This window comes from Syzygium oleosum, unplaced genomic scaffold, assembly GCF_021117445.2.
Source record: "Syzygium oleosum isolate NSW1041296 unplaced genomic scaffold, Sole_v2.1 Sole_v2.44, whole genome shotgun sequence".
NCBI classification, from domain to species: Eukaryota; Viridiplantae; Streptophyta; class Magnoliopsida; order Myrtales; family Myrtaceae; genus Syzygium; species Syzygium oleosum.
This window is the reverse complement of record NW_026607528.1, coordinates 339,909-356,172: the sequence shown is the minus strand read 5'-3', so window position 1 is coordinate 356,172 and position 16,264 is coordinate 339,909. Positions and strand designations below refer to the sequence as shown.

Here is a 16,264-nt window from a genome sequence, read left to right as displayed (position 1 = left end):
AAATATGGCCCAATACTAAATAAAGGGAATTGCTCGATTTAATTATCTATATTGCATACTGGGTGTGTGGTGGGCAGTCCTAACGGGTGAACACAATGACAAGGAGTTCACAGATACCAACTCATGTGCCATCTGAAGAAAACATTGTCTTCCTTGACATAGCATACTGTTTGAGCACGCAAGCATGCAACATAAGCATCAAGATGCACACAATACAGGTCAAGTTTCATAAATCAAGAAAAAAGGGAAAGTTGCATATCTAAGAAAACCAAAAAGTTGCTTCCCCCTATCCATAAAAAAACTATGTTTTTTTTTTTTTTGCTAAAAAAAAACTATGTTATTTTTATTTCTTTTCGCAATCATCTCTCTCTAACACAAACCTAGGTATGTATGTACATGACTCAGGCCGTTTCACATGGGCCAAATTTTTAAAAGGAGTATCCAAGTAACCACACAAGTTGATGATCATTTAAAGTTGGATCTTACTTATGAATTTTTTCGCAGGCCATCTCCATTCAATGTAATATATATTGTAGGACGTCACAAACTTCCCAACTTAAAGAACTAACATGCTCATCAAGTAATACTCTCCTTAATCGATGAGTGATCTGGTTCGTTCCTACCTCCTCCACCATCTTAAAAGCCTTTGAAAAATCGCAACTTGTTTGAGCCATGTTGCCCCCGATGAGCACTTTTTGATCTCGTTAGACTAGGTATGGGCCTAATTCGTCCATGAACTACACATCTACTTATGGAGTCCGGCTCCGATATCATCTGTATCGATCCGACTTGTTCCATATGGACCAGAGACCCCAAAAAAAATAATCAAGTAATCAAACAAAGCGGCGACCATTTAAGGGCAAGTCTTAATTATGAATCACTCAGCATAGACTCTCCTGTGGGACTTTGGGGTGTTACTATTATTGTTTGTGATTTGAATTCCTCAATGATGGTCCTATTTTAACCTAATCCAATAAATTTTGTGGCATCCTCTTATTGAGAAATTTTCATGAGGCTGTAGCATTGACCATTATAACTATTGTTTTTTTTTTTCCAGGGCTTTCATATAACTCTTCAACTTTGATATTTCAGAATGTGTGAAAAATATCCAATTTATTCAGGGGCTCGAGGTTTTGAGAGTTTTATTTATTTATTGTAGTACTCCAAATTCTGAGCTCTATCCAGAGGTCATTGGCCAGGCCATATCAATTTCTTGTATCGCTTCTACTCTCTCAATTTTATTTCTGCTTCGTTATCGCCTTATGCTTAACAATTAGACACTCCTAAAAAATCGAGGCAAAGTTATCTATGCCCCTCTACTTCAAAAATTATTATATCGGATATGACATGGCTCCTAAACCATTTTTTGTGGGCAAAAATCATCTATTAATATTATCGAAAATGTAAAATACCCGATACTAATTAATGGGACTAGGGTTTATGGTGAGTAAACCATTCTTAAATCACGATAGGGAAGTCATGGATAGCGACACCATCACGTTCTTCTCACGAATAATGCCTTATACTTAAGAGATGCTATTCGTTTTTTCTGTTCTTATTTCTTTTCCCTTTTTCTTGCTTCTTTTGTTGTTTATGAAAGTAGATGTCTAGAAAAAGGGATCTAAGTGCCCAAGGATAGGCTGCAAATGGCAGGCTTCTGATATTTTTTGATAAAGTGATTGGACCACATATCTGGCATCCAATCTCAGTGTCCAAAGATCCTCCTGAAAAGCAATAGCTAGGGAGAAAAGCTTTCTGGTATAGCTTCGTTCAAACTTGGCCGTATGCTGTTCTTGACTAATAATTGCAATTAGGGTTCACATTTCACTGCTCATCTACTTTGTTCTCGAGAGAGAAGTGGCTCAGCTTAATGTGAATCTCAAGCAACATGGAACCCAAGAAAACGCCGCGCCCTTTCTTCATTCAAACAGCTCTTCAGTAAGCAAAGCTACCAAAAGGCTAGCGCAAAACAGGGAACATTGGTCACCATGTAAGTGATAACGTAATTTTTTTATGCGGAAAATTTATGATTTAGCATCTTAGATCTTCATGATTTTCACAATAAGAAAGATGAAGACATATCTTTATCCATAGCGTTTTCCTTGAAGACAATTGTTGTAGAAAACGGAAGAAACAAAGAAATCCGATTTCTCTCCCTTGACCCACTTTTCTCTTAACGTATCTTATTGATGGGGGATAAAAATACAACGTTCTTTTCGTGCGTTATCGTGGGTGGAGAGAGGACCAGACTCTATTTATATATACCCCTTCAAGTGATGCCTTCCATCAAAACATATCCCACTTCATAAGAGTCGCACCTCTTCGGAGGAACTTTAATTTCTCAATAGAATTAAACATTTTCATCTATTTTTCATAGCCAATACGTTTTAGCACTTAAATATTTATTAAACCATTAATTCATAACATCATGTGGGTCACATTATTCTTACACACTAAAATCGCTTTTTCAACGGATGAATTCGACTCTTCGAGTTGTTATGTTAAAGTTGTATCGCTATGAGGTTTAGAGCTTGATTACTTTCATTTCACTTGAAGGTTAGGAATTCTTATGAGAAACCAGGTTTGTCCAGCATAGGTACTTTTTATTATCGCAAAGTTTCAGATGCAGTTCAATGGCTTTCGCTGCATGTCAGGTTCATGCTTTTAAAGCTCAAAGCCGCATCCAATTTTCTCACTAAGCGACTGTAATATCTAGTTGACATATCAAATTATCTATCAAAACCTGATGTAATTCGAGCCATTGAGTCTCGAGTGAATCACGAGCTAATTGGTCCAGTCAGAAACGTATTTGCCCGAAAGAGGCAAAGCTAAGGACATCAATAGTTAATTTGGCAAAGTAAATCATGGAAAGATATGAAGAACTAAGTCTCACAGAGCCTGTCAAGCGGAAAGAACAAACTTTGAACTTTGGTATAGTACTTGTAAGATATTCTCTGTTAGCCTTCTTTTGTATGGCCATTTTGCCGACTCTACAAAAAACTAAGAGAAACTTTCAATTATCATATCGTAGATGATATAATAAAGGATATACACCAGTCTTGCCGCGTAGGTTAAGCGGTTGGACTCGAGGATTTTAGTATAATTCGAGTACATCGAGTAATACTCGATTTTTCCCCATATTTATCCGGTGAAAGAAGTTTCAAATGATCTCATTCTCTATGCTAGATTCCATAGAAAGACACAAATAAAAGCACAATTGTGAATTATAAAGCACAAAACATGTCCCTCCAATCAATTATTGCCGAAAATTTACTAATGCTGGAGATATACAATGTTTATCAAGATTGTCTTGTCATGTCATAATGGGCCATATATTATTCGTAGTTCTGTGTGAAATATTTATGACTCAATTGCAACGATAGATGGCGGGCAACGACAGTGTCATTTTGTTCCAGAAAACTTATTATCTCTGGCAAATACCTCTTAGGAAGGTCTTATAAAACTTCCAATTCATGTTGGCCCTTTACCAAAATTGTATAAGCTGTCACTTATTGACTTTTTGGTCCTAAAAACCTGAAAATCGGCGAGCCAAATAAGACTAATTGTGGAGAGAGAAAATATCACTGAGATTGAGGGCATTTCAAGCCACCAAAATGCCTTAAAAAAGAGAGTCCACCCCTGAGTAGATCTTGTATTAATTTATTGCTTGGCTTTATCGACTTGATATTAGTAGCTACTGAAATATTCTTCTTTATTTCACATTTTTTGTAATAATAAACACAATTTTTGAAATTGAGAATACTTAATAAAGTGGTTTGATGATACTACATCATCATGCCATATGATTCAAGTTATGAAAGTTACATGAAATTACCACATATGGGAGGCAGGAAAAAAATATTGAGTTTTCCTAATTTTTATGAAGCAGAAATAATGCATTTTCCTGTTAATGTATTTGGCAGTAAACTCACAAACTCGTACCTTAAAGCAAGTAAACCTTGACCACTTTGTGGACCAGCCTTACATAAACAGAAAACAAAAGCAAAAGGAATGGAGAAAGAAAGAAAAACCCTCTCTCACTTGAAGGGTTTTTATGATCTCTCAAAGGACCAATTCATCGTCTTAAAAATGTTGTATTCAAGTTCATTTTACTGCACTTCCTACATAAAATGTTGTTCTGCACAAACTCTTTAAAAAATTTCAATGAACGGCTGAGAAAATCAAAATGTTGCAAGGTTAGTTCCCAACAAACCAGAATATGGGTGCTGATAAATGCAGGTGTTTGTGGATGTGTGTGTACAGCTTTTAAGTGGGAGATAGAGAAAAAGGGAGGGGTTAGCAGGGGAGGAAGAAGGTGGGAGAGAATAAAAACAATTGGGGCACCTCGGGATCAGCAAAGTGGGATAATATTGCAGATTACAAGCTGGCATATGCTGCTTTTATCAGAATTCAGAAGGCACCCAGAACATGTTTTTATCCTCCTCCTTTTTCTTTGAAAGAAAAGAAGAAGCTATATATCATTTAACAAAAATAATAAATAAATAGAATAGACATTTTGTTAACGAGTGGTTCCAAGTAATTATTAACCATACCCCATTCATAAAATATTACATTTTCAACGCACCGGTTACATGTAATACATGACAAACATTGAATTGATAATAATAAATTTTCCTTAAGAGTTCAATTTTAATTGTAATGTAGTGGATCTATGGGCCTATAGCCTTAAGGATGAGACATTTTCAGATTTACTGGTACATATAAGCACAATGCATCCCGATCTTTAATCATGTGAGAATTATCAATTTTAAAGGTTTACATGCACTGAACACACACTGCACATGGATCAACTAAAAAAAATTTAGGTTGGAAGGGCTGCTCTCTCTCTCTCTGCATTGCACTGACACCTATTTCTGACACTTAGAATCTGAAACGTCAAGCTCAATGTCTGATCACGCATTCAATTTCAATTCTGATGTCTTCTCTCTCTCTCCCTCTCTGACTTCTCCCCCTTCTCTCACGCACTTGCTTGCTCTTTGGAATCTTATATGCTTTGATCCTAGTGTTCCCACACGAGGACACACAGTACCATTTTAATTGGGACCCATCACACGAAAACTTGCTTCTGACTGATTTGCAAATTTCTGTTGCGGGACCCAATTGCTCTCTCTCTCACCACATGGGTTTGGGTTTTCTAGCAGAGGCGCAAGGGGATAAGTTCTTCCTCCCTCTTCCGTGAGTCATTTGGATGGGAACATGTGACTCCCATTTGGCACCATGTTCTGTGAACGACAGCATGTTCGTTGTTCCCGAGTGGTCAGAATCCACGCCACGTGTCGCTCCCGGAATGCTCCTGAACCTCCTCATGCACAGGCAAGTGGAAACTCTTCCTATTATTTTCAAGGAGATATGAGACACGTCGATTGGATCCTGCAAAAAGTACTGACTGATTCCTCAATGTAAAAGTCAGATTTTACATTGCTCTAGACCTCGGGCGGGCAAAATTTGTTCAAGTATCTCATAACGCAACCTACGAGTTGACTCTCCACTCTATATGAGTAACATGGGGAACCGGAGTTGCGAACCCAGGAAATCGACCTTGTAATTAAAAACCTTCATGAGACAACTTTCCTAGAAATATCCTTTCACATACATGAGAGCCACGATGCTAGATAACAGCGATTGATAACAACCGGACCAATCCGAGTACTTCACATGTAACTTCCAGGCTACTAGTGTCAATACCCACTAACACCATGGGGCACTGAATGAACACAAACCGTCAAGAGACGACTTTCGTAGAACATAGCCAAAAAAATCGATTCGCTTCGCATACTTCCAGAGATGAAATGGAGGGGGTGAAAAAGAGCTTCCACATTTTCCCAAAAGGTGTGCCTGAAATCGGAATGCTTAGAATGATATTCAAAACCACAGACAGTCTGATTAATAATATCTACAGTTCCCCGTGAAAATGCCATATTTGCTTCAATCGAGCATCGATGCCCCACAAGACCAACATTTACTATACATCAAGGCCAATCCCGTGGCTCTGAAATGCACCCGCGTGGCCTGTTCAATCAAAGTCCTATGAGTCCAAACTAAGTAGAAAATAGATTCAAATGACCGGGTAAACTCTATCTTTGAAAAGGAGAATAATAAAGAAATTTCATGAAAGTAACCCAAATATATGTCTACACTTAACAGCAAATGCTATCATTTCCTATTGAACTAAAAGAAATCCTCTTCTTATCAGATCCGAACGTAAATTTTAGATCTGAGGCATCACTGGGAATTGAGGCATTGCTTGTTGAAGGGAAAGAAAAGACCAGGGCAGGTGAAGAGCTCCTCAGACCAAACGTGTAAGAGGGAATGGCGGAATCCTCTTGTGGCTGATGCAGACTATTGACAAAAGATGGAGGCGTGATGGACGGTGTTGGTGGCTCAGGAAACATCCCACGTGAAGCAGAAATGGGAAACGTAAACCCGGAGTTATCAGAAGAAACCGTAGCCCGTACTTGAGGCTTATCGATGGAAATAGATGGAAGAGGTGCTTTAGACCCCGAAGCCGGTTTCTTTGGTATCATGTGTCCACGAGAGTCAGCAAAACTTGGAAGTTCCTTGGAGACATCCTGCGTATGACCCAATCAGAAAGACATCTATATGAGAATCTTTTCAGTATATATCTGTAAATACAAGCCGGTGTTCATATACTGGGTGGAATCTACTTCTACATCACGAAATGACTGAAAGAGGACATCTAATCTCCTAACATCTGCATAGTTTTAAAGAAGCTATTAGATACGAAATTTTCCTACTATCAATTTCCCCATTGTAAGAAATAGCTAATCGCTTAAGAAATTCACCAAATATTATACTATAGGCAATCAGTTCTAAATCAGTGCGAGCATCTACTGTTAAACAACTCATGTCTTAACTGCCGCTAAAGGTTTTTGACCCAAAAAAAAAAAAAAAACTGCCGTTAAAGGTCTAAATTGCTGATAAAAGTTGGAAGGAAACCCATTCGCACATAACTTAATTGTCTCTGTGGTAGAAAAGCATTGCCAAATTGGGCTGTACCTTATCTGTACTCTTGAAGACAAACTTGTCAGCCACACCAGAATCTAGTGAAGCAGTGTTATTAACTCCAGGAATCGGGATACCATTGCAAATATCTTCATCAGAACCGGAAAAGCGTCGTTTTGCAGCATTAGCAGTTTTGGTAACATTCTCTTCTGCTGGAACTCTAAAAAATGAAGTTCCTGTACCTCCATTTGGAAGAGCAGCATTCATCTGGTTAGTCTTGTCTGCTTTGCCATATTTAACAGAAGCAGACAGATACGATAAATTACCACTACTCGACATCGAATGAGCAACATCAGAAGACTCAGATTTTTTCCTCAAAGAGGCTTCCTTCAACTCCACAGCCTTATCCTTGGGACTTGGAAGGCTTCTATCAAGATGCTCCAGTATCTTTCTAGCCATCTGACTAGAATGTGTGGGAACGGTTGGGACACCTACCTCAAAATCCAGTGACTTGTTTTCTAATGATTGAGATTTTGAACTGCTACTTGTTCCTCCAGCCTCCATATTCTTGTTGAAGGCAGGCAAAGAAGGCAAGCGAAAGTCAATTGTTTCTCTCTGGGAAGAACCAACTAAAGAAGGAAAACTACTAAATTTTTGGGCACTTCCAGTGACGAACTTTTGCCTTGAACTACGAATGGGTCCTATGGATCCATGGTCACCATGCAATTCATCCTCTCTGAATCTAACCTGCGTTCATTCCAACAAATTTAATACAATCAATTTCAGTTCACCACAATCATAAAATGTAATCAGAGAGGACAGAAAAAACTTTTCGACTTAAGTTTCACTTTATAAGCATGGAAAAACACAACTTTAGTAACCACAAGAGTCGAAGCTTATTATGACTAAGAACAAACAAATCCAAAAACAAAGATCCATATTCATCATTACTGCTGTCGGAGACATTCAACTGGGTTCCACATTCTTGATGAATTTTCATTGCCACGATAATTGATCCAATTGCTTCCAGAAACAAGCACGCACTTGCACCATGCTTAGCCAGAAAAAGTACTCACCCAGACCCAGCTTCAGTTTGCTTTAATGACAGATTAGAGTGCAAAAGAGACAGTGAAACAGTAAATAGGCATTGGTTTTCTACTTCATTTCTCCTATCTGTCCTTAAAGTTTAACACCATTTCGATAAAAGATAGAGGTAATTAACCAGAACTAGCTCAGTTGCAGCTGCCTCTGGTGACTTTATTTCTCCCATTTGTCGTTGGAGCACAAATGGGATTACTCTATTTGCTTCACAAGCAGATGAGCATGTCCACATTGATGGCATTTATGTTACAGATCAAATCGAAACTGAAGATTCACAGAACATGTTTCACATACCTTAGACTTGGACATAGAAAGTACAGGTCTCGAATATGGGGTTCTGTGGAAAGTCGGAGTCCCATGGCTACCTCTTTGAGTCTGTGGGGTCAAATACCGATCTTGTACTACTGAACCAGGCCAGCATACAGATGACTTGGGTAGAGGTGATGGACTAAAAGGTTTATGTAAATAGCCATCTCCATGAAGCAATGCTTTCGGATCTTCTGGCAGGTTACTTTTAAGAATAGAGCCAACTTCTGATGTTCGACTTCCCATGTATGCTCTAGCAATGTCAACAGGTGAAGCACCGATTTCGTCACGTAACTGCAAAGTTCTCAGAGCACCATAAACACTGTCAGAACAAAAATTACCAACTCTATACATTCGGTGCAAACCAGCAGAAGATAACTATACCTAGACTGAAGTGGAACTCTTAACACCTGAAGAAAATTTCTTCTCGTCTAAGATGGACTCCCCATATATATACAGAGGCAAAACAATTAAATAAATGGAATTTCATTGCTAAGACCATATTAAAATTCATGAGCTAGCACCAATGGCTTCCACTTTGATCTAAGAAAATCACTCCATGCATAAGATACAGTACTACTTGAGTAGATTTATTGAAAAAGATATAGATACATAGGTATTTTAAAACAGACAAAAAAACAGCAGAAAAATTTCAGTAACTTATAAACTTGAGAGATGGCATCATGGCACATTTAATAGGATGTATATGTTAGAATACCAAAGAGACAATCTAATGCTCTTAAATAGACAAGACGGCACCAGAAAATGCCTAAATGTTATGAACATGAAGAAGCAATCCACGCTATTTTTGTGAAATGTCCCGACATGCAGAGGGAGAATATCAAACATGTTACACCATTTAAATAATTAATCATGCATTGATTTAATAGCTTAAACTTTCAGAATACATGAGATCCTAAATCCAAATCCTTCCACGACCCTCATTTGCCTCCCCATATATATTTCCAAGCTTTAGTCTTAGATCAAAGTCACACCTACGTGTGAGGGGCAGTATCAAACCATTTAGGGTTTGTCTCAATTAAATTTTTTTTTTTGGTAAGGAACTGTCTCAATTAAATTTTACATTTTGTTTTTTGCTTAATCTATATCTTGCGCCTCAACTTAAACTTTCATGACACTCAAGTGTTGTTATGTAAATTTACATTAACTTTTTAATAATTTTTTTGAACTTTGAATAATATTTTTCAAATTTTGGCAGGAAAGAAAAAAAAATCTTTCATTTTTGTTTAAATGCAACAAAACATACCCTTAAATATTAAATCGCACCTTCATCTAATACTTAACCTTTTAGAATAGTTGATTGTGGTCCCACAAAATTTTACAAAACAGCTAGTACTAGAAAGAAGCAAAAGGTCATCATCAACACCAACAAAGACTCGCTAATGCTATATGCCAAGGCTCAGTCGAATACCCTTCTAATATTTCCAAGACAAGCATAGCAGAGGTGCAGGAAGAGCATTTCTTCACTATACGCTTCATCAAACACACTTCAAAAGCACATAAGGGAAATTCCATTATACTTCATGAACAATTTGAGGCAAAGTTGGGGCAAGGAACACAAAAATCACATGCATCCATTTAAAATCTCGTCTCAATGAGCTATTTGCCATGTAAAAATAAGATTTATCTTCAGCTTTTCCAATATTAAACTACCTTCAACTTTCTCAGTAAAAATAATTTCAAGCTGCTGGAAACACACAAATACAATATAATTAGATGTAGGCCACAAACCTCAAAAGAAGGCATCTTGATAGTTGCCAAACCATCAAGTGACCAAGCATCAGTTACCAACTATCGATGCCAACCAAACTTATTAGTCATGATGGCCAAAATATGAATTACAGCAATCCTATAACTTTCTCTTTAACTCGGGGGATCTGTAGGTCCTTCTCATATTCTGAGAATCCTCGACTCACATCTAAAACAACAATGATATTCTAAACAAGTTGCTTCGATTCATTGGTATTATGCCTGTGTACTCTAGGACAAACATTCGCAGGAGAAAAGATGTTCTGACAGAGAAACGTATTGAAGAATCTACTCCACTTACATTTGAATGATGAAGGGGCGTTGAAACTTCCCATAGAGCTCTGTTCAAAACTCCCTGCTCCCCCCCATTTGTTTTGCTTGGAATGTGAGGCACAGTTGCATGGACCTCAACTTCACCCACGGCATTCATTTCAGAGTTGTTCTCCCTTTCCTTCATCTTTGGTAGATCAACAGTCTTCGATTTTAAAATCTCGGTCAGACGACTAATTTCATCCCTGCATGATGATAAAAACCATCAAGGCATGGAATATAGAAGACATCCCTGAATAGCATTATGAACAAATATTGTTGGTTCGATTGCAAAGTCCCTATCAAATATACATTGTCAACCAGAATTACTTTGCAAGATTAATGAGCCATTAAGGAGTCAAGGACAAAGGAATTTCTAATAAACAGGTTGAAATTTTGCCAACATTTAAGTTGTTCCAAGTGCACTTAACAAGCTATTTGAAATGAAAAATTTACCTGAAGAAAAAAAAAAAAAACTCTCCGCAAAAGGTACACAATGCAGAACAAACTACAGAAACAAGGTTCAGCCTAGTGGTGCTTTCCCCTCACCAACACCTAAGAGGTCATTGTTTTTATCTTTACCTTTCCCCTCCCTCACAAAAGAACTTAAAGGTAAGACAACAGAAGTTATCAAAAGATAAATTTTCACAAAAAATTATCACGAATGACTTTTCAAAAAGAGAAATACATGCTTGGACTCAAAAAGATAAAGCACCTCACAAGTCAACGTGCACTGGGACAACATAGTACCAAGTACATTTAATCTTTAGAGAAAAGGTTGACTTACCTGGAGAACATTTTTCCTCTGATCAGTTGCTCAATTTCAGAAAGGGCAGTATCTTTTGGGAGGTCTGTTACTTTGTTGTGTGTTGTTTTGAATTCTTTGTACCCATCAAAAACAGTTCTTTTTGGTACATCAGATGCAACAGCATTTCCTACTTCTGCTGATCTTGATAACCCCAGCTGCATCTAATAAGAACATCATCAAAGTTATATTAAAAAGAAAGACAAAAGAAGCCAATGGTAGAAAACTATGAGATTCAAAAAAAAAACCTATGTCTCGCATCAGAAAGACCTATACCATGTCATTTGATGGAGATAAGAGCATGTGCTACTTTTGGGACAAGATATTTAATCCAAACACCCGAACTTGAAAGCCGCGTGCATATAGAGCCACACGAGCAAGGGTGTCACATGTAGGAAAGAATCATCCTTGAAAAACATGACAGCCAAGCATGCATCTTTACCCACAAAAAGATAGGCAATGGCACGCCACATAAGTTATTTGGCAGAATCACTTGAATTTTGGCAAAAGAAAACAGGAACAAAAATGACACGAAGATGAAGAAGATAGGGACAAGTTGCAATACTTGGAGAAGAATATGTGGCGCCGTCAGCCACTCTTTTAGTTCAGTAACTTCAAGATTATAAAACTATTTGAGAATGAACCCAGTCGACCAGAACGACAAAGACTTCATGCAATATCCCAGAAAATGCAAGATCCAGAAATCATGAAAGAATTTGCAAGAATTTTAACCAGAATACAATCCGGAGAGCCTCAACATGAACAAGAGCTATTCAGTAACTTACATCTGAATTGCCTTCGTGGTTACTCCCTCTAACATCTTGATCGATCTCTCTCTTCGACTTATCTATAACAGAGCATCACACTGATTGAAAATATGAGCATGGCATAGCATACAGAAATAGAAATTGAAGCATGTCTGACTATGAAAGTTACAAACGGTCACACTACAAGATATAACCAGAAGATGTGCACTAAAATGAAGAGAGGATTATATGGTCCACATGCAAATCACAAGCAGTAGCCATCCACTATAACTTCCCAGAAGAGACCAACACACTCATTTATCTCAAAGAAACAGATACACATAAAAAAAAACAAGAACTGAATATATGCAAAGTAAACAGACAAAATTATCTTGAGCAGAAAATGCACTCCAAAACTGCCCAGAAAGGGAGTATATACATTGGACAAGCAGAGAATCAATTATCTCGAGCTAGGGGCAGGGAGCAGCTTAGAAACTTATTTCAAGTTGCCCAAATAAAAATAAAGAATTTATCTTTTAAAGTCGCAAAGGAAAAAATCTACATGACTCTAAATGTCAGCATTTATATGCTTTTAAAAGTTGGGGTTGTTTGATATTAAACAAAAATCGAATTTCAAATGTTTAAAGTAAAATTCACCTCAAACGCATACTTCACGATAAACTTCCTCAACAGAGATAATTAAGCTAGCAATATGAAGAAAATTTCCTTTCTAAAAAAGAAAATCAATGCAAGATGGTGGCAGACAAGATCAGCCATACAAAAACAAGCATTCATGACAGTAGGAATGCACAAACACCGCATGAAATTTTTCCTGTTGTGCAATTGATCCCTAATTATATTATTCATTCAGACACTATCCTTTTTGTTCAATTGTAATCCTTGAAGACTTCTCATAGTCATAAACGACTTTTGTATGTCAGAAGCACATCCCCTGAATCAGAAACTGCTCCACAAACAGATTCTAATAATGCAGCGAATATTAAAACACCAAGCTACAGAAACATATTATCTTTCATTATCAGATATTTCTGACAAGGAAAGTAACATTAAAAAAAATATACATATAATGGAGTCTAGATTTGCAGAGTGGGTTGTCCGACCAAATTTGGTTCTCACAATTCCCACTCTATTTTATTTGGTCCTTGCACACTGAAATTAATAATTTCCTTATTAGATTGGGATGACAATCCGAGATTTCATCAAGTTAAATGGAATATTGTGACACAAACAGTTGCTAATGGGGTTGGGGGTAAAGCATTGGTTCTGGTAAATAGAGCTTTCCTTCGAAAATGGTTGTGCAGATTTAATGTGGAGAAAACTAGCCTTTGGAGGAGGGTAATGGTCGCGAAACTTGGTTTGGAAGATACAGAGTGGATAGCTAAATCTAGTGAAGGAACACATAAAATCGGGCTTTGAAAGCACATTAGGCAATGCCGAGATGTTTTCACAAGAAGAGTTTCTATATCTAGTGGGGGATGATAGAAACACTATTTTGTGGGATCACATATGGTGTGGAGACACCACTTTCAAAGATTTATTCATGGATGTGTATGCATAACATCAGTAAGAAACACATTTTAGCAAATTTCAATGCTTTTTTCTCTCTAACCATCTCTCTCTCTCTCTCCCTATCTCGTTTCATCAACACTTATTACTCTCCTTCCCTCCTAGATTCGTCATTTTCCCTTCCTTATCTGTTCCTAATACTCTGGTAAAAGATTTCAATCAATCTGGAACGAATAATTACTTCAATCCCCGAAAACAGCATAAACAAAGAGAAGGAAAGGAAACTACTTCACGTCAACAAGGAATGAACAACGCGCTTCCATTGCGGACTCAACCAGAAAGTCCCGGAAACCTCTCTTAAACAGAGCAGAAACAAGCAAGAAACCCTAATCACGAGAATTAATCGAGAAAGGGTAAAACTTTAACCCCCAATTCATCTGATCATCCATACCGACCGACCAAATCACTCAAGAACAACTAGAGGCAGCGAAGATTAGAGAAGCGCAACCGAGAGAGATCAACAGACCGTCGTCCTCGTCCTCGTCCTCGTCAGAGAGAGGAGGCAGCGAAACAGGGGAAGGCGGCCTCGAGAAGAGCGAGGGCAGCATGCGGGTGGCGCCGCCGGAGATCAGGCGGTACGCCGGATCCACCAGCTTCGACAGCCAGCCGCCGCCGCCGCCGCCGCCGCCGCCGGCCTGGGGTCGGTTTGAATTAGGGCGGGCGTAGGGCGTGGCCCGCGGATTGCGGTTCGGAGGCCTCCTCACCTTCCCGCCGGCGCCTCTGCCGGGCTCCGGCTGCTGCGACGCCGCCGCCGCCGCCGCATCTCCGTCGTTCTGCATCGCCGGCGAACTTCTCTCGAGTGAAGTGTCGTAGAGAAAGAGAGAGAGAGAGAGAGAAAAAAGCGGGTTTACTTTGGGTAGTCAGCGGCTAATTATTTTGGTGTTTTGAAAAATTGCACGTTTGCGATCTCTTTGGCCAATTATTAGGTCATCAGTGGGATTAATTACGTCATCAGTGCTTAAAAAAAAGAGTTTTATAAGCCGCCACGTGTGATTTTAACGATATCCTATTCATTATGGTGCTGAATTTTAACCGGCGGAATTGCTAATTCGATTGATATCTTCCAAAAAATTTAGGTATATATTATTGCCAAATTAAGGAAAACCTAATGCGAAAATACATTAACATTAAAGGAATCTACATAATTTTACATGTTTAGAACGTCTTCAAACTCGTTAGTCAGAATAAGAAATATTTATCAATTTTCCTAAGGTTCATCAATGTATAATCAAAATATGAAAATAATACACGATCTTTAGTTTTATTGACAAGAAAGCTTTTCAACCGTAGTCTCTCTCCGAGAAAAATGGATCTATACTATAACATAGGAGATTCATAATCACAACCACACATAATTTTCAGAACACTAAAGTAATTTGGTGTGTCGAAGATTGGTGCCTAAAAATTGAAATTCACAATCTCTAAAATTCTATCCTCATTCCAAGGCAAACCATCAATTTGAGGGAAAATACAAGGAATAGGCGGAGATTAATAGTATTCATTGATCCAAAGATACTAGTAAAGACTTAGCTTCCTTATATATAGAGAAATATGTCACGACCATGAGTGGGAAAGGTTACAACTGCATTGTGGCCAACTGCGCCGGTACGTCTCGCGAATGACCACAACGAGAATGCATAGCAGAAGCAGAAGAAAATGACCCGAAGAAGCATACCACACGATCTTACTATCAAGGACTTGCAAAAGACAACCAGTGTTATGGCTATTATGATTCGCAAACGACGACCCGCGAATGACCACTTGTCATGGCTAAGACCGAGGTGGCTACAACTTGCGAATGGATTTAGAGTTAGGGGTTTCAAAAGGAGAGAGAAGTACAAAGGGACGTGCGAAAAGAGAGAAAGAGTAAACGGAGTGTATGTACCGTGCAGAGCGAAAGAATAATGAAAAGGACAGTTGAAGTCTGCTTCGCACTTTTCGATGCAATTGGACGTGGGTCCTAATCGTGTGCTATACAAGGCCGGTTCAAGTGACTTTGTGTAAAGTAGGTCTCACTTGACATCGCATCTTAAATGAAAAATAAAATGAGTTGACCTAGGTCTTTTCATGTAGCAACCGATGAAGGGATTTACGAAAATCACATGTCGCACTCAAGGGGTACCCAATATTTCTCGGCCAAGGGACCTTCCCTTTTCCCCTTCTCTCTCTTTTTTTCTTCCTCTCTCTCTCTTTCCCTCGCTCTTTTTTCCCCTCTTCCTTCGTCCTTCTTGATGCAGTTAGTCTGAGCGATAATGTAATTCTTTTATGCGAAAAAATTTTGAAATTCAGAATCTTAAATCTTTATGATTTTTTATAATAAGAGGGATGAAGACATAACTTTATGCATAACGATGCCCTTTGAAAATAATTGTTGCAAAAATAGAAGAAGAGAAGAAATCCGATTTCTCTCTCTTAACCCACTTTTCTCTTAACGTATTTTATCTGATGGAGAATATAATACAACCGCTCGTTTTCCATGCGTGGAGAGAGAAGCAGACTCTATTTAAACAGGCTATCATTAGGTGCTTTCCATCAAAACACATTTCATTGCACCTCTTCGGAGGAATTGTAACTTCATAATAGAATTGCGCATTTTCATCTTTTTCATAGCCAATACGTTTTAGCACTTAATTTATTAAAGCATTAGTTAATAACA

At 38.2% G+C, this 16,264-nt stretch overlaps 1 protein-coding gene across 4 annotated transcripts; it reads right to left on the bottom strand.

Moving 5' to 3' along the window:
* Positions 1–6,081: 6,081 nt before the first annotated feature.
* Positions 6,082–14,474, bottom strand: LOC130136235 (nuclear pore complex protein NUP1-like). 4 transcript variants are annotated; one of them, XM_056306417.1, is made up of 7 exons: positions 14,057–14,474; positions 12,061–12,122; positions 11,258–11,439; positions 10,463–10,676; positions 8,380–8,685; positions 7,039–7,731; positions 6,082–6,590 (listed from the first exon to the last, which is right to left on the bottom strand). In XM_056306417.1, exons 1-7 carry the CDS (start codon positions 14,385–14,387, stop codon positions 6,159–6,161), a joined length of 2,220 nt encoding a protein of 739 aa, XP_056162392.1. In that variant the 5' UTR covers positions 14,388–14,474; the 3' UTR covers positions 6,082–6,158. The 4 variants fall into 4 exon arrangements, with proteins under 4 accessions (XP_056162392.1, XP_056162393.1, XP_056162394.1 ...); XM_056306418.1 differs by having other exon boundaries at positions 11,258–11,433; XM_056306419.1 differs by having other exon boundaries at positions 14,075–14,474.
* Between the last annotated feature and the right edge of the window lie 1,790 nt (positions 14,475–16,264).